General features: G+C 56.1%; 1 protein-coding gene across 1 annotated transcript; it reads right to left on the bottom strand.

The window, feature by feature from the left end:
- Positions 1 to 2,912: 2,912 nt before the first annotated feature.
- PITX1 (paired like homeodomain 1) lies at positions 2,913 to 8,635 on the bottom strand. The gene is made up of 3 exons (XM_016137639.2): positions 8,140 to 8,635; positions 5,565 to 5,797; positions 2,913 to 3,616 (listed from the first exon to the last, which is right to left on the bottom strand). Exons 1-3 carry the CDS (start codon positions 8,303 to 8,305, stop codon positions 3,077 to 3,079), a joined length of 939 nt encoding a protein of 312 aa, XP_015993125.2. The 5' UTR covers positions 8,306 to 8,635; the 3' UTR covers positions 2,913 to 3,076.
- Positions 8,636 to 27,478: the final 18,843 nt, after the last annotated feature.

Raw genomic sequence — 27,478 nt, 5'->3', positions numbered from 1 at the left:
CACTTCACACAGAACCTGGGACCTCAAACGGGCTTAATTAATGATAGCGCTTGCCATTGAAGACAGATGGAGCCACCTTCCTAGGACAGCCTTCCTTGACCACCCTGTTTAAAGAAGGACTCACATCTTTCTTACTCATAGCACTTTTTCTTCAGAAGCACTCAGCCCAGTTTGTAATTATATACGTGTTTGTTTACTTGTCCATGAGAGCAGGGGTTGTATCTGTTTCCACTACTGGATCCCTAGCGCCAAGGGCAGGAACACAGTAAATGTTGGCTGAATGAATGACACTCCCTCCCTGGTCATCTTCAGGCAGAGCAGGACAAGAACTTTCTGCCTTTTCTTGCAAGACTTAGCTTTCAGAGTCCCGTATATTCCTCAGCACCCTGTCTGGAGATGATCCTGCAGTTGCTACAGCTGGAAAAGGCTAGATACTGTTTGCTGTACCAGCCACAAAACAGCTGGGGCAGAATAGCTGGGTGGAGCCTGAGGCTGGATCTTACACTCACCTTGTTGACCAAGGTCCTTCATGGATGATGGGGTCATTCTGGAACTGCTTCTGCCCTTCCACCCATCTGCAGCTATTTGGTTTGTGGTTTCACAGCCACACCAAGTCTCCAACAGAGCCCTGCTTTGGCCTCTCTCTCACCTGGGGCTGGGCCTGACTTTCAGGAGCCTCTCTGCCTCCCACTTCCCCCAGTCGCAGCTCCTTCCAGGTCTCCCCTGCCTCCTGCCCTTAGCTGAGACCAGGGCCCCTTGGCCTTGGCAGATGTGTGAGGCTGGGGGAGGCACTCTGAGTCCAGATGTGATTGTGTTTATGTTTCCAGAGAGTGAGGGGTGGGAGCTCTGGACTGGAGCCGCTGGGGGAGGGGTGGTCTGGCTCCAGCCCCCTGCCCCAGCCTTCCCTCCCCCCACCTCCCTCCTCTAGCCTGTGTAGCTGGCTCTGTCCCTCTCAGAATCCCACACTCCAAATCCTACCGCATCAGTCTGGGCCATCCTCCAAGAAGGACCCTTCCTCACGCCTCATCTGAAGGTGAGAAGACCCGTGGAAAGATGCCTGGCTTTGGAATCTAAAGACTATTGACTCAGTGTGACCTTGGTTCAGTTACATCGTGAGGTGGAGCCTCAGTCCCATCAATTGTGTAATAGGGACAACACTCCTGACCTCAGAAGCAGTGTTGACCTGGTTTGAGATTGTGTGCACAGGGCTCTCCAGCTATTAGCTCAGGTCTAAGCCCATGGCTGTGCCCAACTCCCAGCTAGGGCTTGCCTGGGTCCAGCGCCAGGGCAGTGCCACTCCCTGTCACAAGGTGATTCTAAAGCACCAACCCCTGCTTCCTCCCTCGTTGCAGCTGCAAATATTTTGTTTTGCCATTAGAAATGACTTACTTAAGGGAAGCAGAATTTAACAGGCCGTTTACAGGCTGGTGTTGTTCAGTAGTTTCCAAAAGCCAGGGAAGGTGGCAGCAGCCGGGAGTCTCCAATAAGTTGGGATGGAAGGGAAGTGAGAAGTGATTTCTGTGTGACGGACACTCTCTCTGGCACAACCACATGCTCTTGAGTGGGATTTCGGGCGGAAAGGCGTAGGGAGGCCCTGGCTAGACTCTGGCGGATCCAGCACCCTCAGCTCTCCCGGAATAGCCAGGGCAGGGCTCCAAGGTGGCGGTACGGGGCCCACAGGAGAAAAGGCAACCCAAACCCTAAAGAGCCTTTCAGCCGCCCCCACCCCATCACTCCGGGCTGACAAGGGCCGTGTACATCCTGAGGACTTGGAGGGTGGCCGCAGATTCAGCCTGGATAGAGCTTGCAGAGTCGGACGGTGGGGAGCGGGGGTTCGCGGCGAGGGCACCGTGCGCGCCGCGAGGAGGCTGAGCGGAGCCAGCCGAAGAACACCCGGCGGCGCGGAGAGGGGGATCGGAGTGCCCCGCGGCATCCTTAAGGGAGCCGGGCTGACTGACAGGTCAGGAATAGTGGTAGAGAAGTGAAGGTAGAGTCCCTGGTGGGGTTTGCCTGGCTCTTCTCTTCGGTGGGTGGCACAGTTCCCTTTCTACCAGCCTCCCTCCTCAGCCGAAAAAAGCAGTCGCGGCTCGGCAGTGGTTAGCACGCTCGTACTATGGTTTTAATAGACGTACATGGACAAGTCGATATAGACAGATTTATAATTCTATACAGTCAGTCCAACATACACAGGGACGCTGTAAACAGGGGCGCGGGCCAGAGAGCGGGTGTGCAAATTGGGCGCAGCGCGGGGCCCTGACCGCCCCGAGCTCTCCCAGCTCGACCCTTGTGCGGTGGGCGATGAGGACAGGGGTCTTCGCCGGGACAAGGGGGCCAACTCCTAGCCCGGGAATTGAGCAGAGGCCCTGGGCCCGCGGCGAAGCCGGGATCTAGGGTGCTGGGAAGCGAGCCCTCGCCCAGCCTCCCGCCGCGTCCACACCTCCAGCCGCGGCTCCATAGCCTTACAACAGGACTCCACGGCGCGGGCAGGGCGCGGGCTCTTGGGGGCACGCCAAGGCCTTGTGCGGCTCCTCGGCGAGTCCCCGGTCCCGGACTCGACACCATAATACCCGGCCTAAAGCCCGCTCCAACTGAGATCCGAATCGAGCTATGAAGCACTCGGCCGGGCCCAGCTCGGAGGGAGCATGTTGGCTCGTACCGGCTGGAGCCAGGTCCCCGGGCTCCGCGCGTCCAGTTCGCAGGCGCGGCGGCGCACTCGGGGCCAGCGCGGCGGGAACGCGGGCTGCGGGGCCTCGGCCTTCGCTTCCCGCGCCGCGCCCCCTCCACGGAGCTGGGGCCCGAGGGAGCGCACACAAATCACCCGCGCCATCCCAAGGGAAATTGCAACTCATCCGTTTTTTTTCTTTTTTTTTTCCGCGGCACTTCGCTTCGACGTCTTTTTGTTTTGTTTTTTGTTTTGGAGGGCAGAGTGGGGTCCGGAAAAGCAAACACAAAACCAACCCGGAGGGGATAGGGGGAGGTGGGGGCTGCGCAGGCGCGAGGCCCGGGCGCGAAGAGCGAGGCCCCGCGTGCGTCCTCCGCCCCCGCGCCCTGGGGCCCGCGTGGCCGGGCTGGGCGGTCAGCTGTTGTACTGGCAGGCGTTGAGGCCCGAGGCCGGGCCCTGCAGGCCGCCGTAGCCGAACGACGAGTGCTGTTTGGACTTGAGCCGCAGGCTGGCTAGGCTCGAGTTGCACGTGTCCCGGTAGACGCTGTAGGGCGAGGCGGGTGTGCCGTACGGGCAGGCTCCCGGGGACATGGCCGAGTTAAGCGAGGAGCCCGTGAGGTTGTTGATGTTGTTGAGGCCCGAGTTGGGCATGCCCGGCACGGCGCCCGGGCCCATGCTCGACGGCATGGTCATGGAGGAGATGGAGCTGGGTGCCGAGAACATGGACTGTGACGACAGCGGGCTCATTGAATTGAAGAAGGTGAAGCTCTTGGTGGAGAGCGGCGCTGGCGCCAGGCTCTTGGTAGCCCAGTTGTAGTTGTAGCCAGCGGCGTACACGTCCTCGTAGGGCTGCACCAGGCCGCTGAACTGCGGCACGTAGCCGCTCTTGCACAGGTCCAGCTGCTGGTTACGCTCGCGCTTCCGCCACTTGGCTCGCCGGTTCTTGAACCAGACCTGGGGCAGGGCGGCAGGACAAGGGTCAGGGCTGCGGAGGGCGGGAAGGCCCCTCCACCTCCACCCCCACCTCCAGCCCTCCGCCCAGCTTCCTTCTCTCCGAGTACCTTTTCTTTTCTTCGATAATTCCTCCCCTGCCTTCTCTTCATAATGGTTCCTTTCCTGTCCCCACGAAACATGTCTTTTCCTTTTTTTCTGATCTTTATCCTCTTACCCAAATTAAATTCGTTTTCTTCTCCTAATACAGATCCTCCTTTGTTGTAACAAATATTCATTTTCTTTCTTCCTCTCTCAACCAGTCATCTCTTGCCTTTCCCCCCAAGCGGGTCCCCATCTATCTCCTAAATATTCAGTCCATTTTCTTCTCCTTCAAATACACAAGGAATTTTTCTTTCTTGAAACATGGGATCGTCCTATACTTCCCCCCCATTCATCAATCTGTTTTTCAGTCCTCAAATGCTTTGTTTCCATTTTTATTTGCAATATTTGATATCCTTATTTCTGCCCCAAATGTTTATTTTCATTTAGTCCACCCTGTTAACCAAACTGCTTTCTTTTCCCTCGGTCCATTTACGTCGTTAAACCCCATTTTAATCCTTTAGATTCTTCTCTATTTAGTTTTTTTCTTTGCAAATATCTGACCCTCACTGCTTCTCTTAAATAGTTTATTCTTTTTCTCAAATACTTGATACTTTTGCTTCTCCCTTAAATACTTCTTTCCTGCCACCTAAGTATATGCCAAATGTTTCTCTGCAAATATTTAATGTCCTTTCACTTCTTACTAGTTTTTCGCTAATCTCGTCCTCTACTTTCTCCCACAAAATTTAGTAGGAACCTCTTTTTTCCCCCTCTGCTGGTCCTTGCCGATGCTCACCTATCCTCCCACTGTATGCCCTCTGCCTCCACCGCCCTCTGCTGAGTTTCCTCAGCTCTTTACCAGACCCTGCATATCAGCCTTCTCCAGTCTCCAGCACTAAGACTGCCTGATTCCACCCCTACCCCACCATAAACCCCGGAAGGATTAGTGAGTTTGGGATTACTGAATGCTGTCTTCACTCCGGGTCCCACCTGGCTGGCCGGCTGGACTAGGGAGGAGTGAGCTGGGGTGGTTGTAGCAAGGAGCCCAGGTAGGACTTTGGCTTGGGATGTGCTCCCAATATTTGATTAAATATTTGTACACCATAGAAGAAATCGTTCTTTCTGCTCTGGTAGGAAAGTCTTGCTTTTACTAGTAACCAAAGAGTAAGGAGAGGGAGGATACAGTCTGGTCTTGGTCTCACAGAGACCTCGTCTCCAAAGGGACTCGACCTGACAGTCGCTCATCCACCAGAGCTGCCTCCCCACTTCACCTAAACCCAGAGCTACAGGAAAGGTAATTAAGGGTCCAGCTACTGACTGGATGAATGGCTGCGGATAAGTCAGGAGAATTCCAGAAATTCTGGAGAAGCTGGCTATGGATGGGACCATTGCCCAGGAAGGTTTGAGACCCCCAAGCTTAGCCATCTTTGAGGCCTCTCCCAGGCTGGCAGGCAGGACGTGCCTTTCCCTTTCGTTTTCAGGGGAAGGCGGCAGTAGCTCTGGGGTCCCCAGTGGCCAGGAATCCTCTGTGCTATCCAGGGCAGTCCCATCCAAGTCCCTACAGGGCCTGGGAAAGTCTCCGGGGGCCACAGGTCTTTGGTTTGGGGCTGCGGTAGAGCCCGGGAGTCGGGTAGGACGCGGGTAATAGAGCTCTGAGGCGGCTGCAGCCCAGGGTGCTAGCGGCTAAAGGGCTTGGCAGCAACTGGGCAGATGCGGGCCCAGGGTTAAATCTCCCACGGTGGAGCAAAAGAGTAGGTCTGAGTGGTGGGAAGGAGCGAAAGTCTGAGCTGGAGTCAGAGCTTTCGAGTGCTGGCAGAGGTGGCCGGCAGCCGTCTGCGCGGGTCCCCTTAGGCGCGCGCACCAGGCTCACCCTCACGCGGGGCTCGGTGAGGTTGGTCCACACTGCGATCTCCTCTCGCATGCTCATATCGGGGTATCGGTTCCTCTGGAACGTGGCCTCCAGCTCTTGCAGCTGCTGGCTTGTGAAGTGTGTGCGTTGCCGCCGCTGCTTCTTCTTCTTGGCCGGGTCCTCCGCACCTCCGCAGCCAGTGCCGCCCGCACCGCTGTCCTCTGGCCCCTTTGATTCCCCGCTGCGCTCCTTCTCTGAAGCAGGCAGGATGGAGCGCCGGTCACCTCGGGCTTATGCCCTTTTGTACCCGTCCCGGATCCACCGAAGTGCCTGCCATCAGCGTTGGCGGCCTTCCCTCCCACCAGGGGCCCTGGAATTGTCCCCACTGGGAAGAGCCCACCGGGTGCCTGGTCATCAGTAGTCACCTCTGGCCTGGCTTTTGGGAGAAGAGCCCAGGAGCGGGGGCGGGGTGTGGGCTAGGTTCTTGGAGCAGGAGGGCCTACCCTGGCAGTTTGGCTCAACCTTGAGCCCCACTGCAGATGTCCCCAGCAAATGTACATTTCCAAGGGGACCATCTAAATCTAAGGGGTCTCAGCTTTTCTGAACTAGGATCAACTCTTTCTAGCCTGAAGCTAGCTGGTTGGTTGGAGCAAGAGCCAGGCAATGTGGCCTGCAGCCCCTCTACTTTGTTCTCCCCAGGGCTGTGTGGGAGCCCCACTGGGCAGGCAGGACATAGTCCAGTTCTCGCCTCAGCTCCAGGCCTCAAGTCCAAGGCCCAGAAAATTTCTCCAGCTACCGCACAAGCAGCCCAGACAACAGACTCTGTCTAGGTGACCTGGACTCTAGCTTCTCCTCTTTGAAGCTACACCAAACAATGCAGTCATAGAAACATTGAAACATTAAAAACAAAACAAAACAAACAAAAAAAAAACAACTAAGAACAAAACACAGAAGCCCAGAAAAACTCACAGCTCTATGCCCAAAAGCATTGAATAGGTCACAAACTCTTAAAAATAGATAGGTAGGAACACAGAGCAGATGCAAATTAAGAAGCCAGAAACACACTCCTAACTAAATACAGTGCTGTGCGTGTATAAACTCCAGGCAGACACAGGCATTTACTTCTTTGGGATTAAAAAAAAATCAATATACTGTTATAGATAGCTTTTTAACCCCGTCTTAATAATGTCCTCCTAGAGGTAATTTTTAAATCCCAGGGAAACATAACTCTATAGTTAGATAACTTAAATTCCCATAATAACACCACTATGAATGGATTTTGAGAAGCTACCCAGAAACGCGCCATTTTGGATTGACTTTTTAAAATCTCCCGAATAATGTTGCATGTAGATATTTTAAATTCCAGAGAAATATACCTACTATAAAAATTCTATATCGAAAAATATAGTTAAAAATTTAAATTCATCTTCGTAGATTTGGTTTTTAAAAAGCAATCTATATAATTCTCTGCGTTTTAAAGATTAAAAACAAAGGCCACGCTTAAAACTTCTGAAAACAAAAGTACAGCCCAGCATTGATTGTTTTTTAACCAAGCAAACAGAACCTCTCAGGGAAAGTCACTTAGGGATGCAAAACAGAAACAAACAGAGATTAGAAACGCGTGGAGGAAACACTCGGTGGTGGATTAAGAAATGAACGCTTAAGAGGAGCCCACGGCCCTGGGAGCGTGGAGCTCGGCGGCGGCGCCGACGCAGCACGGCAAGCGCGCGAGCCGACCCGGGCCCTGAGAGGCCAGGGCAGGAGGGGCGTCGGCCGTGCCACTGCCCTCACCTCCGGTGCCACCGTTCGCACTTCCCACTCTGTTGCCTAGCTCGCGCCCGGGAGCAAAGCTAGAGGTCGGACAATAAGGCAGCGCAAAGGGAGCAGTGCCCGAGCCGAGCTGGAGCCCTGGCCGTGCGGCCTTGCGGCTCCTGCGGCGCACGCGGGGCCAGGATCCCTTGATTAAGGAAGGGGTCCTGCCCCGCGCCGGGCCGCGCCCTCTGGCCGGCTGGCCCTCGCTGTCCTCGCTGTCTGCCTCGCTTTTCCTCGAGGTTGTTTCCACCGCGCACTGCCCCGTTTGCGTTTTTGACTTTTCTCGCTGCTCCTTCTCTTCCGTCTCTCCCTCTCAATCTGTCACCCACTGTCTGTCGGGGTGTCTTTCCTCTTCTCTGTCTCTCTGGGCACTTTCTTTCGCCCGCTGCCCCGTCCCCTTCTCGATCGATCTACTCCTCTCCTTCTGTTCGAGCGGACCATGGCACCCAATTGCGCAAACCTAACTTTCCTCCCGTCCTTGCTCCTCATCGAGAGTGGCTGTCAGTCAGTCCGTCCGTCGGGTTGCAGGTTCGTGCAGCTGGCGGTCTCTTAGCGCGTGGGGGCCCCGTGGAAGTGCCTTCGTAAAGCACTACATGTCCGTTTCAAAAAGCGTGTAAATTTCCGCGTCCACCGTCGGTTGGGGAACGCGAAGAGGAACGGTCCTGACGCTCCCGAGGCGTAGAGGGAGCCCGACTGCGCGGTGCGGGCGCCAGGCCCTGTCCCAGCTCCCCGCGCTCGGCGCCCCGGCAGGCTCGGGGCGCGCTTCGCGGGCGGCCGCGCTTACCTGGCAGCTCGGTGTCGGACGACTCGCTGGCGGAGTTCTCAAGCGGCTCGCGGGGGTCGGCAGCGCGGGCCAAGTGGAAGGCGGGCCCCATGTCGTGCGGCGGCGGCGGCGGCCGGAGTCCCTCCGGGAGCCGCTCTAGGCTCATGCCCCCCTTGAAGGCGTCCATGGAGGCAGGGACCGCGGCGGGCGCTCCAGGGGCCGGGGCTGGGCGCGCCCGGCCGCCCTGGCTGCGACCTGCAGGGACAAGAGCGCAGCGCCTAAGCGGCCGCCCCCCAGGGCTGCCCGCGCCCGCAACGACGCCGGGCCCGCCCCATGGACCGCCCGGGGCTGCGGGGCCAGGCGGGCGGCAGCAGCAGCGGTTCCTCGCGACCGGGCGCCCGGCTTCGCGCTCCGCGCTGCGCTCCCGCCGCTCGGGCCTCAGCCGCCCGCCCGGCCCCGGTTCCGGCTCCCGATCCGGGGCCGGGTTCTAAGGCTCGGGTCGGCGCCGGCAGAGGCTGTCTTAAAGCGACAGCGCGCACCGCCAGGTTCCAGCAGTCCCTGCGCCAGGGGTGGTGGGTGGGGTGGGCCTGGGTGGGAGGGGGCTGGGGAGGAGAGAGCGAGCCAGAGTGAGAGAGAGAGGGAGCGCGGGCGGAATCCAGCCCCGAGCCGCCCGCTCCGCCGCGCCCTCTCTGCCGCCCTCCCTCCCTCCCTCCCCGCCTCGCCCGCGCCCTCCCCTCCGCAGGCACCTTCGCGCCGCCTTCCCCCCCACCCCCCTCCCGCGGCCTCGCCTCGCCTTTCCCTCTTTCCCCGGTGACACACCGAGTTCTCCCCGGCCGCACAAAAGAAACGCGTCTGGCCTGTAAGTCCCACGCGGCTCGTGCCCACCTCTCCCCCAAATGACTGTTTTCGCTCAGAATCAACTCCTGTCTGGGCCACCTCGAAGTCCCCAGCCCCGGGGCGAGGATAGCCCAGAATGAGTGAACGTTAGCCGAGTAGGACCCCACCGAACAGATTGCATAGAGCAGCAGGGGCAGAGACCCGGGCCTGTCCTGCCAGCTCCTAGCGGTGTCCTCCTCGAGGGGCCGCTGGCCCCTCCTTCCTCGGCCTCTTCTCCCGGGACCTGAGCCCGGCTGAGTGACAGCAGCCTGTGCTCTAATGGGGCCCCGGATGCTGCCTCCTAATTAGCTTGGACCTTCTCCCCAAAGGCTGCTTCTCAGGCCCCCACCTCTGCACCGCAGTCAATTTTCCGGGATTGGGATAGAACTGATGACTTCTAATCAGATGAAACGTTTCTGTTGGCTACAGGCCGCTGGTGAGTGCAGCAGGAGACTCCCAGGGCCCCACCAGGCTCCACATCCTCTTCTGTAGGACTCTCCTTGTTTTGCACCTTTAACTCTCTGGCCAAATCCACCAGGCCCTGGCCTTGGCAGCCAACGGATGGGCCTCTGCCCACTTCAGGGCAGGTTTGTGGTGGCCTGGGGCCTCCACTTCGGCTTTCCAGAGTTGCAGGCATAGGCCTGTCAGGCTAAGTGACTGTAGTTTCCCAACCCTGGGCCCACAGCCTAGGAAACCTATCGTAGAGCTTCTCTCATGGGCAAAGGCAAAGACATTCCCCTTCCCGCCTCTAAGAAAGATCCCCTCCATGAGTCTACTTCAGTGAAGTTTGTTGAAGGATTTTGCTCAACAATTGTTAACTGGCCCTGAGACCTCAAGAGTCTTGGCCAAATAGGTGACAACTAGGGTGGCTGAGTGTGACCCTGACCTGTTCCTCTGGCCACAGCTGGGCCCCAGGCTGCCTTCTGCTCCTCACCTGCTGACCAGTTCCACCAGATTGGAGCAGTGCTGAGCAGGAAAGGGATCTGGGAGAGAAACACTGCCCTACTTTTCAGGCCCCGTGCCCTCCCCTAGGGCCCAGTGCATCCTCATCTCTTCCTGGGGATCTTTGCTTGGGACTGAACATGCTGGCTGTCAGCAGCTGGGATGCTCTGCCGGCACTGCCTTGAGTCCTCATCCTGGCTCCCCATTAGAAGGAGGCCCCAGGCTGAATTCCTTGGTGAGGATTGCGGGGGCAGGGGCAGGGGCAGGGGCAAGCTTAGGGTGGAACCAGGCCTGCCTCTCACTCCCTGGGCCTCAGTCCAAGTCCCACAGCTCTAGGCACTAGGGAGAAGGCACAGTTCCTTAGGGCCTGGCCTATTCTCACTAGGGCCAGGGTCCTTGGCTGAGGCCAGAGGGAGGATACGTCCAGGAATTTGGGTTAGGGAGGTTCAGCGACTCCTGCTCTTTCTTCCCAAAAGGAAGTCTCTCTAAGTTGTGACCCCCCATGATAAAAATAGTCTTGGTGTGTGCCCCCGGGGAGGTGGTAGAAGGGGGAGACTGTGAAGTATGGTGGCCTGGCATTTGCTGTTGGCCTCATCTTTACCACATTTCTTGGCCGAGTCTTCTGAAGCAGCAGGCATCCCCTTTGAAGGAGGTATCCGGGTGCTGCAGCACACCCAGGAGTGCCCCTCCACATACTGCCGTCTGCGTGGCTGCTTTACCCCGACGGGACAGCATGCTACCCAGCCTGCTACCCAGCCTGCTGGGTACAGACAGGGCACAGGAGCATGCATGCACACATATGTACTGCATACCCACTTAGGTGTGCTGTACACAGGCACACATAGTCACTGTACTCACACATGGGAGTGCTGAGTACAGTCACATACATGTGCACACAGCCAGGCCTCTGGGCCTCAGAGCGCTGATGATGTTTGGCATAAAATATGGCTGGCAGGGGATAGGCAATGTGTTCTAAGCCCACCAAAAGGCAGGCCAAGGTGGGAAGCACAGTGCCTTTCTGGGCGGGGACATGGACTGAATGATCTGTCTGTGGGCATCCAGAGGCTGAGAGTCACAGCCCCCTATTCCCCAGAGGGTTTGAAGAGTCAGGCCTTCCATGAATGAGGACCGTTTTCTGATTCTGCTGGTCTGGCTATTCAGTTTGAGGGGCTTGCCTGCCTCCCTCGCTGTTGATGCATTTAATATAGTTATTGAGCTCCTGCTCTGTGCCCCTCTGGATCCAAGCCTCTGGCAGTGCTCTAGGTGGTCACAATACTCCCTGTATTTGGAGGTCTTGATGCATACTGTGTGGATGGATTTTTGTGGGTGAAGTTCCATGTGTCCAGTGTCCCTAAGCCCCAGAGAGGAGCTGAGACTATTGGGGACTGCCCTGGGGATTCTGTTATGCTAGACCCTCCTGAATGAGCAGGGGGTGAGGAAGTGATAGAGAGGGGCCCCTGGCCTGATCCTGGGTGTTGGCTGGAAAAGGGACTTGGGCGCTCTCTCTTCTTCCCCCGCCACACCCTCCACTGGCCACTATCCCGGGCAGGGTAGGGGTTTCTTGCCCTCTCACAGATATGTCACACAAACACATAGCACAAGAGGCAGCTCTCTTTCAGGGGTAAGAGTAGGGGTTCAGTGTTTACCTGGCTTTGCTATGTGACCTTGGGGGAAGATTTGACCTGCACCGTGCCCCAGTTCCCATGTCGGGCATGGGACACAGTAACTCCTGCCTGCCGCTGCAGCCTCCAGTTCACTCGACAATGGGACACGAGGAGAGGAGGGAAGGGGGCTTATGGAAGCTGGAACCATGTGCCCTATTCTCAATCCCTCCAGGCTACGCAGAGCTAGCAATGATTTTGTGACTTTCAGGAAATCTGGGCCTTAGGAGTCCTGGCTGGGCTGATCAGAGAGGAGCCTGGACTGTTGTGGGGGTTGAGGTGGTCATGACAGGTACCCTTCCCGAGGCTGGGCTCACTCAGAACAGACTCTGTGCCCAAAAATGGTTTAGAAATTTTATTCGGGAAGGGTGGTTGGAGTATCTTCATGGAGGACATCCTTCTACCCACTCATGGGGGTACCCTGCCCTAATCTTCGCACTAGAATCAAGGGATTTTAGGGAAAGAGAAGGAATGTGCCATGGCTTGCCCCCCGGGGCCATCCATGACTCTCTGGGACATTCCAGCCCTAAGCCTCTTAGGCAGAGGAGAAGTTCAAACTAGAAAACCCAGTTTTGAGCGCAGCCTGGACCACCTACTGCCTTCCGCCTGGTTTAAGACCCCCCTCCCCAATAACAGCTTTTGTTTCTTTGAATACAAGCAATTACTGGGTGAGGGGGAAAAGGGGTACCCAGGTAGGGGCTGGAAACAATATTGCTGGATTCTTTAGGCTTCAGTGGTCCCCAGATTGAAGCTTCCTGTCAATTGGGGTTCCCTAGCTTGTCCTGGTGGGGAGAGACCTGGGAAATATTCAGGCAGGGGGGCTAAGAGGAGCATCATGGAAACATGGAACTCAGAACTCGAGGTCAGCAGCTGGTAAGGGCCCAGGGCTGACCTGGTTCATGGCTCACCCAAGTCCACTGGTTGCTATCTGGTTCCTTAGGACAGCTGAGCTAAGGGGAAGAGAAGGCTAAGAAAGTGGCAGGGGCTGGTCGCAAAACTGGGGAGTGGAGGGTCACCTTTAGCAGTACCACAGCCTCTTCCCAGCCGCCGCTTTCCTGAGAGAAGGGGATTCAGCCTGGCTCAATGAAGGTCGGCAAATGCCACCCCTATGTCCTAGCGTCCAGGCCGCATTTTTTCCTTTTCGGGGGTAGGGATGAGAAATCCCAAGCAGTCTGAGGTAAGGGCAGGGGTCCAGCAAGTCCTTTTCTGTGCTGTCCCTGCGGTAGCTTTTGCCATTACTCAGAGATCTGTACCCTGGACCAAGTAGACAGGAACCTGGGGTTTCCTCCCTCTGACCCTGGTGGCTGTCAAGGACAATCGGGATGCCAAGAGAATACCGAGTCTTAGTTTCTCAGAAAGGTGGACTCAAATATTTTTAGATTAAGGGAATCTCTAAGTCGGAAAACCCTGGAACCAGGATTCCGGCCTGGGGTTCCCATTCCTGCGACGGGGCTCTGGCTTTACCACTGCCGAATCCGCTCAGATTCAGGAGCCTGGTCAATTTCGGAATTCCGGACCCGGGTCTAGAGAAGCGGCTGCGTGCTCAGGAGCCCTGCGTCAACAGCTGCGCCCTGAAGAAGCCGCAGGAATGTCTTTACTGGAGTTTGCGAAGAGCATTTAGGGTTTCTCTTAGGGTAAGGAAAGCCCGACCCGCGCCGGCAGTGAGCGAGGCCGCGGGGCTGGGGGCGCCTCCCAGCACTGCTGCGGGACGTCGGGGTCCGCGGCGAAGAGTGCCGGGCCTCCCGCAGATGTCCGTAGTTTTTCTGCGGCATAGCTGCCCGAACGAATGAGAGAACGAATGAAGCAGTTTCGTTTAGGAAAAATACCCTCTTGAGGCGAAGCTAAGGCCGAAGTCCCCCGGTGTGCAGAGGGGCCAGCGCCTCGGCGCGTGCTGGGGCCCCATTCCCAGGCGCAGCGCGGAACGGCCGGTGGCTCTCTCGCCTGCCCTTTCTCCCAGAGGTCCCCTGCGCCCCGTGCCGCCACGAGGGGCTACGAAAGGCGTCCGGCCAGGGCTGTGCCCTTCACAAGGCTGGGGCCCGCGCCCTCGAGGCTGCTGCGCTCCCGGGGTACCTGGGGCCGAGATGTCCGGTGGGCCCACGGGTTAGGTGAGGCAGCGCCGGGCGATGGCAGCTGTGACCATGAGCTTAGCGCAAGAACGAGCTCCTCGTGCTGCCTCGATGGTGCCTGGCTGTCCGCGCAGTGCTCCCAGTCCCGCGCCACCGTCCGGACCCCACATACTGCCGAAGCGAACAGCACGGACCTCGGCCACGACCCCCTGCGCCCCAACACCGCGGAGACCCGTACCCCTAGCCCAACGACTCCTACCCCGCCCGGGCTGCGCTGCGTGTGCGGCTCGTCGGCTTCGGGCTCGCTCGCCACGGACTCCGGCTTAGGTTTCGACTCTGACCGGGCTCCGGATCCAGCTGCGTCTCCGGCTGTGCGCACAGCTTGGGTCCCCGCAGGTTCGCTACATCCCGGCGTGCAAGGTCCGGGCTGCCACGGCTGGGCCCCGCTCCTCCTGCTATTGCCCGCCCGTCGCCCGCGGGGAAGGCGGGGACACGGGCTGGGGAGGCGGGAAGGGGGGAGGGGAAGCGAGGCGCTGGCCTGCACCAGCGGGGAGGGGGCGGTGAGCAGTCCCTTGGGCTAGGGGTCCGGGTCTCCCTCGGGGCGCAGGCAGGGTCCACACGGCTGGTGGCCGGGAGCCCAAGGCTGGGGAGCTTGGGCTGGGACTGCGAGCGTGGAGAACGGGCCGGGCCGCATGCGGTCGAAGCCGCAGCGAGTTCGGGCCTGGACCAGCGCACTTTCTCTCCCTTGGGCTCAGTTTCCCACCTAGCATTCGAGAGGTCGAGCCCAACCACCTCCCTTTGGTCTGAGTTTGGTTGTTGTTTCCCCAGGTCCTGCTAAGTGACAGTCAGTCCCGAGTTTTGCGACTGACTAGACCTTTTCCCCTTTCCGCTCGGTCTGCGGGAGGGAGCTGGTTTTGCGAGTTGTAGGGATAGTCAGTGGCGAAGAACGCTTGGCTGCCGAGGAGGTTTGAGGACAGACCCCAGAGCGTGTGTGTGTTTGTGTGTGTGTGTGTGTGTGTGTGTGTGTGTGTGTGTGTGTGTGTTACTGGGGAGGGGCAACCGCCTGACCTGACCTGCCCTGCTTGGAGGATACCCGTCCCCCCTCCCCCCATTCCATCCTCCTCTCAGGCGCTGCGCCGATGAGGAAAGAGGAGACCAACCTTAGGAGGATGGACGGTTCTGCGGCCCCTTGTCCACCCCCTCCACCCCCACCCCGCTGCCTGCACACCCTCCAGCAGTTTCCCTCCTTGGCCCTGGCACAGAGGAGGAGGTCATAATCCATGTAGCCCCGCTGGCCTGTCCCTGGCTGGCTGCCACTGGGAGATGGGCAGGACTGGGGCGGGGGTGGGGGGGGGGAACTGGGTTCCACCCTCAGGGGACTGGTTTCTCCAGTGTTGTCCATGGCCAGACAATCCTACCGGAAGCCTTGTGTGGGGAAACCAAGTGGCGGAACAGGCTCCGGCTTTCCCCAAGCACCCAGTCTGAGCCTGCTGCTGCTAGGACCCTGGGATGGGACGGCTGGTCCCGTGGGTCAGGGTCAGTCAGGGGACCATGCTTGGGATCAGGAGTGTGGGGCCTGCGGGCTGACAGTCGCAGGACTCCAGGGCTGTGGCTTTGCCTCAAGGCGCTGGAAGATGGCAGTGTCGAGGCTGGGCATCAATGTTTCATGAGGGGCCGTCACTGGTGGCGCCTCCCTGCCTGGTTCTTGTGGACATATGCTGCCGGAAAGGGAGAGGCCGCAGGGATGTCCTGCTCACCCGTGCTTCCAGGGCCAGCCGGCCCCAGGGAGTGCGGGAATTTGGAGACCTGGGCATCCTTCTCAACAGCCAGAGGCAGAAGCTGGTCTGACCCAAGCTCACAGTTGGGGGAGGGAGGCACTCAGGCCCCAAGGGGTGGCCCCTGCACCCTGTCTTGCTGTTAGGGATTCCACAGCCTCCCCTTGACCCTCAACAGCAGGGAACACCCCTCTGGTGGGTGTGTGGGGCTCAGTGCACACAGGATCGGAAGGGTTAAGGGCTGAGTTTCTGATACCCGTGATTTTAGACCTGGACCTGGGGTGGCCTGGCAGAAACAGTCTTGGACCCTGCACTTCAGGAATTCTAGCCTCTTTTTCTCCCACTGCCATGAGAGCTGTTTTGTGTGTGAAACTGGTTGTTGGTGGGCCTGGCCCTGAGGGCTGCTAAGATGAGACACTTCCGACCTTGTCTCAGGCAGCCTTCCCCCCTACACCTGGGTGTCCAGGCCTCTTCCAGCATGAATGCAACTGCTGGGCCCTTACTATGTACGGAGAGCCCACCAGGCGTGGAGGGCCCAGGCTGGGGTGGTTTTCCCTGTGGCGTTTGTGTTAGGAAATTGCACCTTCCTACCTCTGTGAACCAGTGATTTTCCTGGTTTTATTCCCTGGGCGTGTGTGTGTGTGTGTGTGTGTGTGTGTCCCTCTGCATGCCTTGTTCCCAGGCAAAGCATATGGTGCCAAAAAGCTGCCTCTGAGAACTGATGGCCAGAGTTGGAATCTTTTCTGTGTTTTTTACTTGCTGTGTGGCCTTGGGCAAGTCATATAAGACCTGCCAGCCTCAACTTCCCTACCTGTGAAATGGAAGAACAAAAAGAGTTTCTACCACATCGAAAAATCTGTAAGATGATGGAGATGAGGGTGTGGCGCTTCGTGGGGGTCAGCAGCTGGGTCAAATGTTCATGGTGATACCTGCCTGGTTGCTTCACTCTTTAAAATAGTTTGCCCTCATTTTTGTTTCCTTCTTTCCCCAATGTGGTCATGTTGGTCGAGTCAGGCAGGAGCAGGCCCCTTCTCTGATTTAGTGGACCAGCCTCTCATCCCCTTGCTCGTCTACTGGTTAGTGTCAGAGGGAAGCTGGGCAGGTGAGTGGGGTGGGACCAGGTCCTGAAGACCTGGTGAACTGATATGGGTCGAAACACACTTTTTATGATTTTATTTTCACTTATTTGAAAAAGAATTTTTCATAATTTCCCTTTAGGTTTTGACATCTTGAGGCACATACATTTCCACTTTGAATGTAGTGGGATCACGCATCAGAGAGAAAGGTTGGAGCCGGATCCAAAGGGAACAGAAATAACATAGTCCTGAATATCACTTTAGCTTTCAGGTTCCTAATCAAAAAGGTCAGCAAAATTGGCTGACACACACATGCTTTTTTTTCTCCTTCCAAACTCTGATCAGACGTTGTTCTTCCTAGTACAGAACTCTGAGGCAAATTTGTCAGATGGTTCACACTAAACATAATGGGCAAATGTCTTCAGCCATAATGAAGCAGAAAGACATAACAGTTCTTCAAGCTCCGTTTCTTATCTCAATATCCAGTAAAAGTTGGGAGATTGTTCTTTCCTTTCATAGCTCTTATTGCAGTAGTATTGAAATAAATATTTGATAATGATTGATTAAAACTTGTCACCCCTTCCAGTCTCTAAGCTTGGGAACAGGACCGAGCCTCTCTCGCCAACCATAGGACCCTCCCAAGAGTGGGCAAACGGATTTGGTTATGCTTGTTGGCTGGGTGCAGCTCACATATTCTGTGCCTTTGATGGCAGAGGTACAAAAACGATTGGCTCTTGCTCATTTGTGTTGAGTCCATTAGGCAGACATACCAACCCATAAGCATAGTGTTGGAGAGGAAATCCTCAACGTGGGGCCGAAGGGCCTTGAGTGACATACAGGCCTTGATTTGCCTGGAACAATTTTCCACCCCTCCATCCCCTCCCTGAGATAGTGCTGAGACAGGTGGGAAGGCAGAGAACCAGAGGATGGGGAGGAGAGGAAGTTGGCAAATTAAATAGGAACCAGATACTGCAGGGCTTCATAATCTTTGTTTGGAGGGTGAGATATTATCCTGAACGCAAAGAAGAACAGATGAGGGATTTATACAGTGAGAGGTCTGGTCAGATGTATATTTCAGAAGGATGATTCTGACTGGATATCGGATGATGGATTTGAGGAGGTGAGAAAGAAGCAGATTATTGTAGCATCATTCATTCAGCCACTCCATCCATCCTATCTTCTGTCTACCAGTTCGCCTATCCACTATGAGCATAGGAGGCTACAGCTTGGTGTGGGAAATATGAAAGTGAGAAGTTATGGCTCCTGCCTTTCTAGAGATGTCTCTTAGAGGCCCTCAGTTTACCCTTCTGTAAGTCTGGTGTGTCTCTTCCATTCTCAAGGCTCTGCAGCAAGTGCCTCAGCAGCCTTCCAGATGTCTACTTGCTGCATAGGGAGACAGGGTACTCAAGGCCCAAAGGGGCACAGCCACTACCATAGACAGACTGTTTTGGGAGACAGTGCACTGAACAGCCCTGTCAGAAGCTTTTAAAATAATTACCCCTGCTTGCTCTGGCTGACTGGCTGACAGCAGCCTATTAGCTCTGAGTTGGAAATTCTGAATTGTTTCATGACAATTGAAAACACGATTAGAGGCCAGGAGGTAGCTGCCCATGAAATATTGATGTTTCCTCAGTGTCATGGGTCTGCTCCCCCTCAGCCAGGAGCCCTGGATGCAGAAGGCTGGTGGCTGCAAAGTGACTGCCATTTTTGCTGGAGCTCCTGGGATAACTGCTCAGCGGGGAGATGGGAGTGTGTTTTTGTGCAGAGTCATGAGAGTGGTTGGGGGAACCTACATTTCTAGTGTCTCATTCCATCCAAGCTGTGCCCCCAGCCCTTTAGCCACGCTATGAAGGCCGAGCTGGATAGAACTTGGGAACTTGAGATGTTCCACGTGTCCTTGTTTGGCCCAGATTCTTCTCAGCACTCAAGGCTCATCTGGAATCAGACTGGGTGGGAATCTCAGCTCTGGCCCTTTATCAATGCAAACCTCATTTTCTCAGCTGAGAATCAGGGGGATGCTGAGAATTCCTGCCTAGCAAAGCTAGGAGGTGGAGGTGCGCCTCGGCCATGGCTCACTGGCTCATCAGGAGGTCCTAGATCAGTTCAGGGCCAGCTATGGGGTCTCCAGCTGGATCACCAGGGCTTTGCAGTCCCTTCTTCTCTGCATAGTGCTTTGAAGTACTTTGTGTTTTTCACTTCTCTGCAAATCCTAAGTAAATATTAGTGCTGGTGTGGCAGACGCCTCTGCTGGGTGAGGCGTCCTGGGGTCTTGGTAAGGAAACCCACATGGTCAGCCAGGCCTCTGCTCATTGAAGCGAGACTCTGCTATGGCCGAGGAAACTGGCAGATAATGGCTGCCTGGCTGCTGCCCTTAGAACCTGCCCAGGCACAAGGAGAAGGACTCTGCGGCGTGAGCCCTTGACACAGTGGGTGGCTCACTTTTCTCATCCTGGAAAGTGGCATTTATCTATTTGACAGATGAGGACAATGGAGGCCATACTCCATTCCTTCTTTCGATAGGCAGTTATTAAGCCCCCACTGTATGCGCTGGCACAGGGTGGGGTGCAGGAGATGCAAGGGTGACGGACAATCCCAGGGTGATCCTTTGTGAAGGACTGGAGCTAAAGATGCTGCATCTTTAAAAGCAGCTGTTGGAGACAGAACAGGGGCAGAAAACCTAACCTGGAGTCAAGGCAGGCTTCCTAGAGGAAGTGACCTTCCCCCTGAGCTATGGGGGTAGCAGGATTTGCCCTGGACCTGGGGTGGGAGCAGGACCACGACAAAACTAGTGAAGGGCAGGCTCATTCCGGATGTTCTTATTGCCTGAGGACGGGGCACACCCTATGTGTCCCTCTTGCCGGAGGCCATAAGGAGCAGCCTAGAGAGGTATGGAGAAGGGCCTCTGTAGCTCCAGTGTGCTGGGTTCCTTGCCCCTGGGCGTTCGCTGGTTTTATTTTCTTCACTCAAGAAATAAGAAGTTGGATTACTTCTAGCAGTGGGGTGCTAGAAGTAAAGTAAAGTTTCATTTTTCAAATGAAACTTTACCAGGGCTCTTAACTAGATGAATGCAGTGCCGCTCTGGTTGAGGGTGCAAATGTGGGCTCATCTGTCTCTTCCAAGCTTCTTCTGGCCCTACAGGCACCCTAGGGAGCCTTGGAGCTCCTTGGTCACAAGCTGCAGGGTAAGGAGCCTCTTCACAAGGAAGTCCAGCCCAGTCCCTGAGGGTCGGCCAAGGGTTCTCCTTCCATCCTGATAGAAGGACCTTCATTGGCCTGCGGTTCCTTGAGACTTTTAAATTTCCTGTCAGCCGCTTGTGATTCAAGTCATCAAGCACCTGTTAAATACCTACTGGATACCTGCATAGCGGCTAAAGTTTTATGAGCGCCAGCTGTATGCCCGATCTCAGTGGCGTTCTTTATATCAGGTCATTTTCTCATCACAACCAGCTGTTAGTCCATTTTACAGTTGAGAAAGAGGAGAGCTGAGAGAGGCTCAGGGGCTTGGCCAAGATCACAAATAATAGTGACGAGAACACCAGCTCCCATGAGTTAGGCACTGGTGTGTGCCAGGCCTTGGCTAGCAGCTCCCTGAGCATTAGCTCCTATAGTTCTCAGAGCAAACTTGTAAAGTGGGTGCTGTTTCCATCCCTGAGGATCACAGAAGTGCGGGCTCAGAGGTGTAGGAGACCTGCCTGGGCTCCTGGACCTGCGCCCAACTGGGCCTCCCTCTGTCCTGCCCTCTGTCCCGCCCTGTGGCCAGGGGTCTGAGGCAGCTACATGTGTGGCTCTGGGTGGATGAACTCCCTTCTCTTTCTGTTCCCACTGTGCATATAGGGAAACTGAGGCCCAGAGACTCACTCCCCTTGGAATATTTCCGCCCTCTGGGGCCTCCATCTGGCGCAAGCCTCCATCTGTCTGCTCCCTGACGTTAACTATGACATCAGAGTCTAGCAGAGTACCTGCCTTTCTAGCTGTTTGCCCATCAGCAGCTTTGATGAGGGCACACTGACCTTGGCTGGCTGGGCGGCACCATCCCGAGGCGTTCAGGACGCACGGAGGCTGCTTCTGGGGGCGATGAGCCAGCCGTGGCTGTTTCTGCCACCTTTTCCTTCTCCTCATACTCAGCCCCCACCATAAATCCTGAGTTTGCACAGGTTCCCCTTCCTACTCTCTCCAAAGCACCTCAAACCAACTGCCACTTAGTATGACTGTCTGACTGCACGGGACCTGCGTGGGATTTTCGCCCTGGGGGGAATGAATGGTGCTGAGGTCAAGGCAGCATTTAAGGCAGAGTGGAGGGAGGCTAGACTTTTGGTGGACGGAGAGACTCCCACTCTGGTGCACCTGCAGGTGGGGCCTTGCGGCTGCAGAGGATGAAGGCTCCCACTGAGCCTTAGGGGCAAAGCTTGTCTGTGCACAGAGCCTAGATGGCTGTCGAGTAGACAAACACAAAGTGAGGGGACGAGTCTTGACAAATGTTTGCCAAGTCCCTGGCTGACTTGGAAGTCAGGAGCCAGCTTGTTTGGCAGAACAAAGGGGAGAGCAGCCTCCAGAGGGCCATAAATAGCAAGGAAGGAGGAGCAGCCTGGCTCGAAGGCTCCATAGGACCTTGTTCCAGGCTGTGTCCTCTGCCTAAGGGATACCTCCACCCTCTTCACATGCTTTGCACCAGCTGGTGAGGGCCTGGACTATGAGCCTCACTTCCATGGGAACCCCTGGGTGCTGGGTCATCTGAGTGGCCTGGGTAGGCTGGGAGGTCAGTGTGACCTGCACATCCCAAGGTCCTTCCTCCTCTAGAAACAGGGAAATTTGACCTGGTCAACAGTGGCAAAGCTTCCAAGGAGGCAGAGCTGGGCTGGCACCAGATCCTGGACTTTGTGGCACTCAGATACCCCAGGCTGAAGCCTCCCCGCTCCACCTGGGTGGGTGCAAGGTGATCTCCCTCTCTTTGTCCATGGCTCAGAGACACATGGCCATCCACTTCTTTACAGGAGGAGGACAGAACAGAAGAGGTAGAGGTTGGCAGAGTGGGACATTTTTCCTCCTCGAGTTTCAGTTTCTTCGGCTTATCCTTGGCCAGCCCCTGTCCCCAGGTTCTGGTGGGATCAGGGGAGGTAGAGCTGGCCTGGGGATCACACAGGGCTCCTGGAGGAGCTGGCTTTTATACCTGAGACACGGGCAAGACTTCTTCCCTAGCAGATGGAGAGGCCATCTAGAACAATGTGCAGAATAGGTGAGCCCGTGGAGGTGGGGAACGTGGGGTGCTGTGTTTGAGAATCCGTGAGTTCATTTTGGTTCAGTGTGGCTGAGCCCGAGTGCTCATGGGTGTGTGATGGGAGGGGTCTTAGGGAGAGACTGAGAGGCCAACTGGGCTTTAAATGCCAGGACAAGGAATCCACCAGGGGAAATAGGGAGCCACTGAGGGTGACCGAGCTAGGAGGTGGCCTGAGCAGGGCTCTGCTTTAGATGGTGGGAAGTGGACAAGAGACAGTTGAGGCAGGTCTGGGTAAGAGGCTTGAAGTAGACTGCAGGGGGCCCTGGCTTTCTCCTCTGATCCTGTCTCTCATGGGCCGGGGGAGGAGGCCCTGGAATGGGGTGGGGTTGAGGCTGGGAGAGGCCAAATCCCTGCCTTTGCTCTGATGATCTGGGCTACTTTGCAGAGATGGCTCCTTGCTTTCTGAGTGGAGGCAGCTCCTAGCTCTGGATCTCTGGACGCCACACTAGGTCGCTGGCCTCAGCTGCAGTGCCTCCCTCTGTCTCTTCATGCTTGCCCATTGATCCTGCATCCCCGGTATTCTCTGAGGAACATGCTTCCGGGGCCCTCGGGAAGGGCAGTGGCAGCCAGAAGGCCTGGTTGATGAAGGCTGAGTGCTGTTCCCCGGCCTGGGCCCTGTCCCAGGTCCTGTCCCAGGCTCACCCAGTGTTATTGTCCGAGTTTCCCTGGCTATTCACCTCACTTTAGGGGTGGGGTTGGGATTGGGGGGCCTCAGGGCCTAAGATGGGAACTGCCCCACCCAAGGTCATATACACTCCTTCATTCAGCAACGTTGTGGGGTCCCCACCTGGCCAGGGGTTCATCTGTGGCAGTGGTGAGGCAATGGAGAAGCCCCAAAGAGGGGAAGAAGAAATTTGGGTGGGAGCTGAGCTGCACATGTTGAGGGAACTGCTTTGGAAGAATGGCACGGGCCACCTGGAAGGTGGCTCGCCCTGTTGGCTAGGGGCGAGAGAAAGGCAGGGCCCTGGCCTTCAGGAAGCTGGGTTCAGGCCCCTGCGTCCAGGTTCCTCACTGCTCCATCTCACGTCTGTGGGGTGGGGCCAGGTGGGACAGTGGGAAGAGGGAAGTGAAGTTCCCATTACCCCACCCACCTCTTTGCTCAGGTGTGGATGGTTTGACCAGTACGACTGATCTTGTATCTTCTGGGTTCAGTCTCTATTGCCTATCCTGATTTTTTTTTTTTTCAGTTTTATTGTAAGTACTTAAAAAAAAAGGCCAAAGATTGGGTCGATAGAATAGTTCGGTATCTTGATTTTGGTGGTTTCACGAATCTACACATGTGATAAAATGACGGAACTATATGTATACTTTATACCAATGTCAGTTTCTTGGTGTTGATATCATAAGATGTGACCATTGGGAGAAACTAGGGTGCACAGGCCTGTCTGTGCTCTCTTAGCAACTTCCCGTGAGTCATGCGGGAGCTCACCCAGGGCTGTGGCTGAGAGGGTAATCCGAGAGGGAGCACAGGGCAGCAGAGCTGAGCTGTGCCCAGAGAGGAGCCGGGAGGAGAAGGCATGTAGTTTTGCCTCTAAAGCCAGGGCCCTCGGTGTAGTCCGAGCAGAGGAGAGGCACGGGCAGGGTGTCTGTGCTGTGCTGTGCGGTGCCTGGGTCACCCAGGGGCAGGTGTCTGCGACCAGGCCTGGGGTGGCGTGTCTCAGAGCCCGCTGCTGCCCAGGGGTTCTGGAGCTGGGCACCTGGCTCTGTCCTTCAGGTGCCCCCTGAGAAGCAGGTCTGCTGGAGGAAGCGTGGGCGGTGGTGTGATGACCCTGCCACATGGATTTCCCAGAGGTCAGGCTCTCTGGTCCCACATGGCTGTCACTTGGCCAGATTCCCAGGCATTCCCACAGTTGTGACCTCATCACCTACTTTCTTGTCCCCTCTCCCCAGACCCTCCCCTACCTGTCATCCTCCACTGTGATCCAAGAAAAGTTCCCCCCAAGCAATGTAAACTGATGTCACCACCTTGCTTCATGCCTTATACCTGCCCTAGACCCCACCTGCCCTGGACCCCGCGTGCAGCGCCATCTACGCCAGGTGGGGCTTCTATTCAAGGTTCTAGCTATTCAGCTGCTGGGCCACAATTTCGTCTCATTCTCTGCTTCCTGGTCCCAGGTGCCTCTGCCTTCCCTGCAGGGGGCTCACTGGCTACCCAGTACCGGACCATACTGGACTTAAGGAATGGCTTCTTCCTCCTCCTCTTTCTTTGGCCGACTCCATACTCACCCTTCTAGGTCCAACCCAGAGACCCCTCTTCTGAGCCGCTTTGCTAGCTCCCCTTCCCTGACCCTGCTTGTATCTACTGTCCTGCTCCCTTGGCACAGTCCTGAGTGTTACGCTTTTTTTTTGTATTTGTGGGTTCCCTTTTGGCTGCAGATTGTGGACTCCCTGGGAGTCAGGACTATGCCTTTCTCCATTTCTGTAACGCTGCCCCCCACCCTCAAGCACAGGGGGCCAGGTCAGGAGCCCAGGAAGGTTTGCCACCCAAGCGGGGCTGGTGATAGGGCCACCCACCACCGCGCAGGTGAGGCTATCATAAAGGCGTCAGGCTCCCAGGGCTCGGCTGGTCTGGGAAAATGAGTGGTGATACTGGCATCTCAGCTCCTTTTACTGCTGAGTTGCCCATTCACCCCATATGAAGCCGCTCCTCCTATCTGTTGAGCTCCTTCTGTGTGTCTCATCCAGCAAGGTTAGAGATTGTTTGCATGGGCCATTTTTCAGATGAGAAAACCAAGGCCCAGAGGGCATTACTGTTCCAGGCAGCAAGGGAGGGGCTGGGATTCAGGCCTGGGGTGCTTGATGGAAGAGCTCCCTCCTCCCTCGTCTTTGACCAGTTCAGGGCGGGTGGGGATGGTAGAGCCCTAGCCCCAGCCTGTGTGTCACCCCTGGGAGGCTGTCGTGGCCCCAGGTTCAGCAGGAAGCAATAAGGTTATCCTGGTGGAGGAAGCCCTGAGACACCCTGCCCACTTCAGTGGGTGCTGGGACAGGGGCTACAAAGTGTCCTCATGGGGGCTGCTTGCCGGGCTCAGGAGAATTCCAGCCCCAGCCCTGTTTTCGTATGACTACAGCCCAGTCAGGGCTTCCAGGAGGGCCTGGCTCTGCAGACTTACTGCCGTGCTCAGGAATTCCTTGTCCACCCAGATCTGGGTGTCTGGGCGACAGCTGCCTGGACTGGGAGGAAAACGGGGTTATCTTGATCTCCAGATGAGGCGGTATCTGCTCGCGGAGTTGCCCGGGAGGCTCTTTGCCTTGGATCTTGCTTGCTTTCTCCTTCCGGCCCCTGATTGAGAGTCCCAAACACAGGGCCGTAAAGGTGGCCATAAAAACAGAAGAAACGCTGGCGCAGCTGCCTTATCAAAGCGCATCTCGGACACCAGCCAGGTCTCTCTACTTCAAGTTTATTTCTCTTCTGCTTTCTCTCAGAAGGTGTCTCGTAAACAGCAAAGAGGGTCATTTATAAATGTCTCTGCCTTCCCCTCTCAGCACAGGCACTGCCGCTTCGCTCCTCCTGTTCCTTGGGCGTGGAGATGGTAGAGGGATGGTCCAGGCATTCCCTTCTCCCAGGTGCCAGCAGAGACGAGAAGTGTAAGCGGAGGGGTCCCGGCATCCCCAGATAGGGCAGAGGCTCCCAAAGGTGAGTGATGGTGACATCTTTGACCCGGTCCTGCCAAGACCCTCCCCCTACTCCCATGACACCGATGGGGGAGGGGGTTGAGCTGACCTCTGGGAGGGGGCACCTTGCCATGGGCTGGCGTCGGTGGTTGACCCACATCACAGAATCAGTCAATGGTGTCAGAGCCTAAAGGACTTGAAAGATTGCCTTGGACGAGTCTCTCCTAACTTCCTGAGGTCTCACAGCGAGTTAGAGGTAGAACCGGGAGCAAAGTGTGGCTTTCTGTCCTCTCCTGGGGTCAGGGGAGCGCAGCCTTCTAACTTCTAACCGTGACGGCAATAATCCCTTCTCTTGGAGCATGTTTCAGGATGCAAGGGCCTTGGACATTCCCTGTTTTGTCCGATCTTTGCGGTGATTCTTTGGGCAGAGAATAGTATTTCCGTTTTACAGATCGGGGGACTGACTGGGTGCTGGCCGAGGACTCCCTTAACTGTGACACGGCTGTCTCTGTCTCTGCTCCTTCTGTTCCTCACAGAGGTTTCCTCGTTGAGTTTCTTCATATTCATTTTCAAGAGAGGTTCATGGGAGGTCACCTAAATACTGCCCGCGACACCTCAGTCCTTCCGTCCAGCCCCGGCTTCACAGCCACAGGATGAAGCAGAGTGAGGTGGTCTTGGACTTTTCTCCATCTTCCCTGGAGGTGTTTGGGTTCCTCCCAGCTGGGAGGCTTGTGCTTTGGGTTGGGCAAAGCGCCTCAAATGGTGAGAGGCAATGGGGACTCTGGTTCATGGCTGAGAGGACCCCAGATTTCGAAGGCGAGTGGGTAGGGTAGTCCAAGTAGGTGTGGGAGGCACCCAGGCTGTGGGAGCGTGACCCTTGCTTGAGTTCCTGTTTCCCTGGCATCAGCTCAGGGCTCAGCACATAGCAGGTACTCAGGAAATGTTAATTGCACAAATTAGCCCAGCCTGGCATGGCCAGGGTAACTGTACCTGCCTTGACCAGAGCAGCTTCCTTTCTGTTATATCTGTTTCTGTTAAAAGGTATCTATATTATATTTATTTAGGATGCATCCCACCCCCGTTGGATCAGTGTGTCCACATGGGCTGCAACTCAGCCCAGCAGGACTTGGTGGCGGGAGGTGAGGAGGGGGTTGCTCTCCGCTGGTCCATGTCTTGTACAGGAGCTTATTCTGCATTTATGCACTTCCTAGCTTATCACTTTCCTTAGCTGATTCTTTGAGGCCTGATTTGATACAGCAACAGCCTTCTAAAAATAGCTACTCCATGTTTCAGGAGAATAGGTGCCCCCTTCGTTCAGGAGAAAACAGAGGCTCCCCATGGCCAGGTGACTTCGCTGGGGTGACACAGACAGCTGGTGGCAGAGCCGGAGTTACAATCCTGGCATCGGTGTTGTTCTTGTCCTTTCCTGGAACACTTGCTGAGTGTTCAGGGGGATGTGCAGCATGCAGGCTGTCGTGGTAGAGCCCTCGGGAGGCCATGTGGGGGTGGCTCTCGTATCTGCCTGGTGCCTGTAATATATTTGAATTATCTCCACAGATGAGCCTTGATTTAGCAAACAGTCTAGAGTAAACCTCAGCTTGAAGACAAATACAATTGACACTGGGCTTGAGTGGTTCAAAGGTTATTGGTGCAAAACTGTCGGCTTTGTTTAGCCGAGGGGCTGTATTTATGACGAGCCAAACGGCAGCGCCATCCATAACTCGCCAGCCGCGAGGCTGACGTCGGACCCGAGACAGCCTATTTATACTGAGCCTGGAGTTTAGTTTCTCTGCTGGGAAATGCAAAGGCAATTCGATTCTTGGCCAAGTTGCTTTATGGGTTGCTGGCTTAGGTCTGGTGTCATAATTTGGGTCATCAATTAACCTTGTTGGGGAAGGACAGCACCACTCATGGCATTTTTTCCCCCCCTGGATGTGTGCAGCGGGGTCAGCTGGGGTCAGAGAGGTTGTTGGGACTGTTTGGAAGGACCTGATCAATGGGTTTCACTTTGACCCCTAAATTAAGGCCCCATGCACAGGAGCAGCAACTCTGAGTCTCTGCGTCTGGAGCCTTGATTA

Source organism: Rousettus aegyptiacus, unplaced genomic scaffold, assembly GCF_014176215.1.
Source record: "Rousettus aegyptiacus isolate mRouAeg1 unplaced genomic scaffold, mRouAeg1.p scaffold_m13_p_7, whole genome shotgun sequence".
In the NCBI taxonomy this organism is placed as follows: Eukaryota; Metazoa; Chordata; class Mammalia; order Chiroptera; family Pteropodidae; genus Rousettus; species Rousettus aegyptiacus.
This window is presented reverse-complemented; position numbering and strand designations above follow the sequence as displayed.

Excerpts from the sequence above, each read along its gene's own strand:
- PITX1 (XM_016137639.2), bottom strand. The coding sequence starts at position 8,305 with ATGGACGCCTTCAAGGGGGGCATGAGCCTAGAGCGGCTCCCGGAGGGA. Across the intron at positions 5,798-8,139 it reads GTCCGACACCGAGCTGCCAG|AGAAGGAGCGCAGCGGGGAA; the intron begins GTAAGCGCGGCC and ends TGCCTGCTTCAG. Across the intron at positions 3,617-5,564 it reads TCACCGAGCCCCGCGTGAGG|GTCTGGTTCAAGAACCGGCG; the intron begins GTGAGCCTGGTG and ends GCCCTGCCCCAG.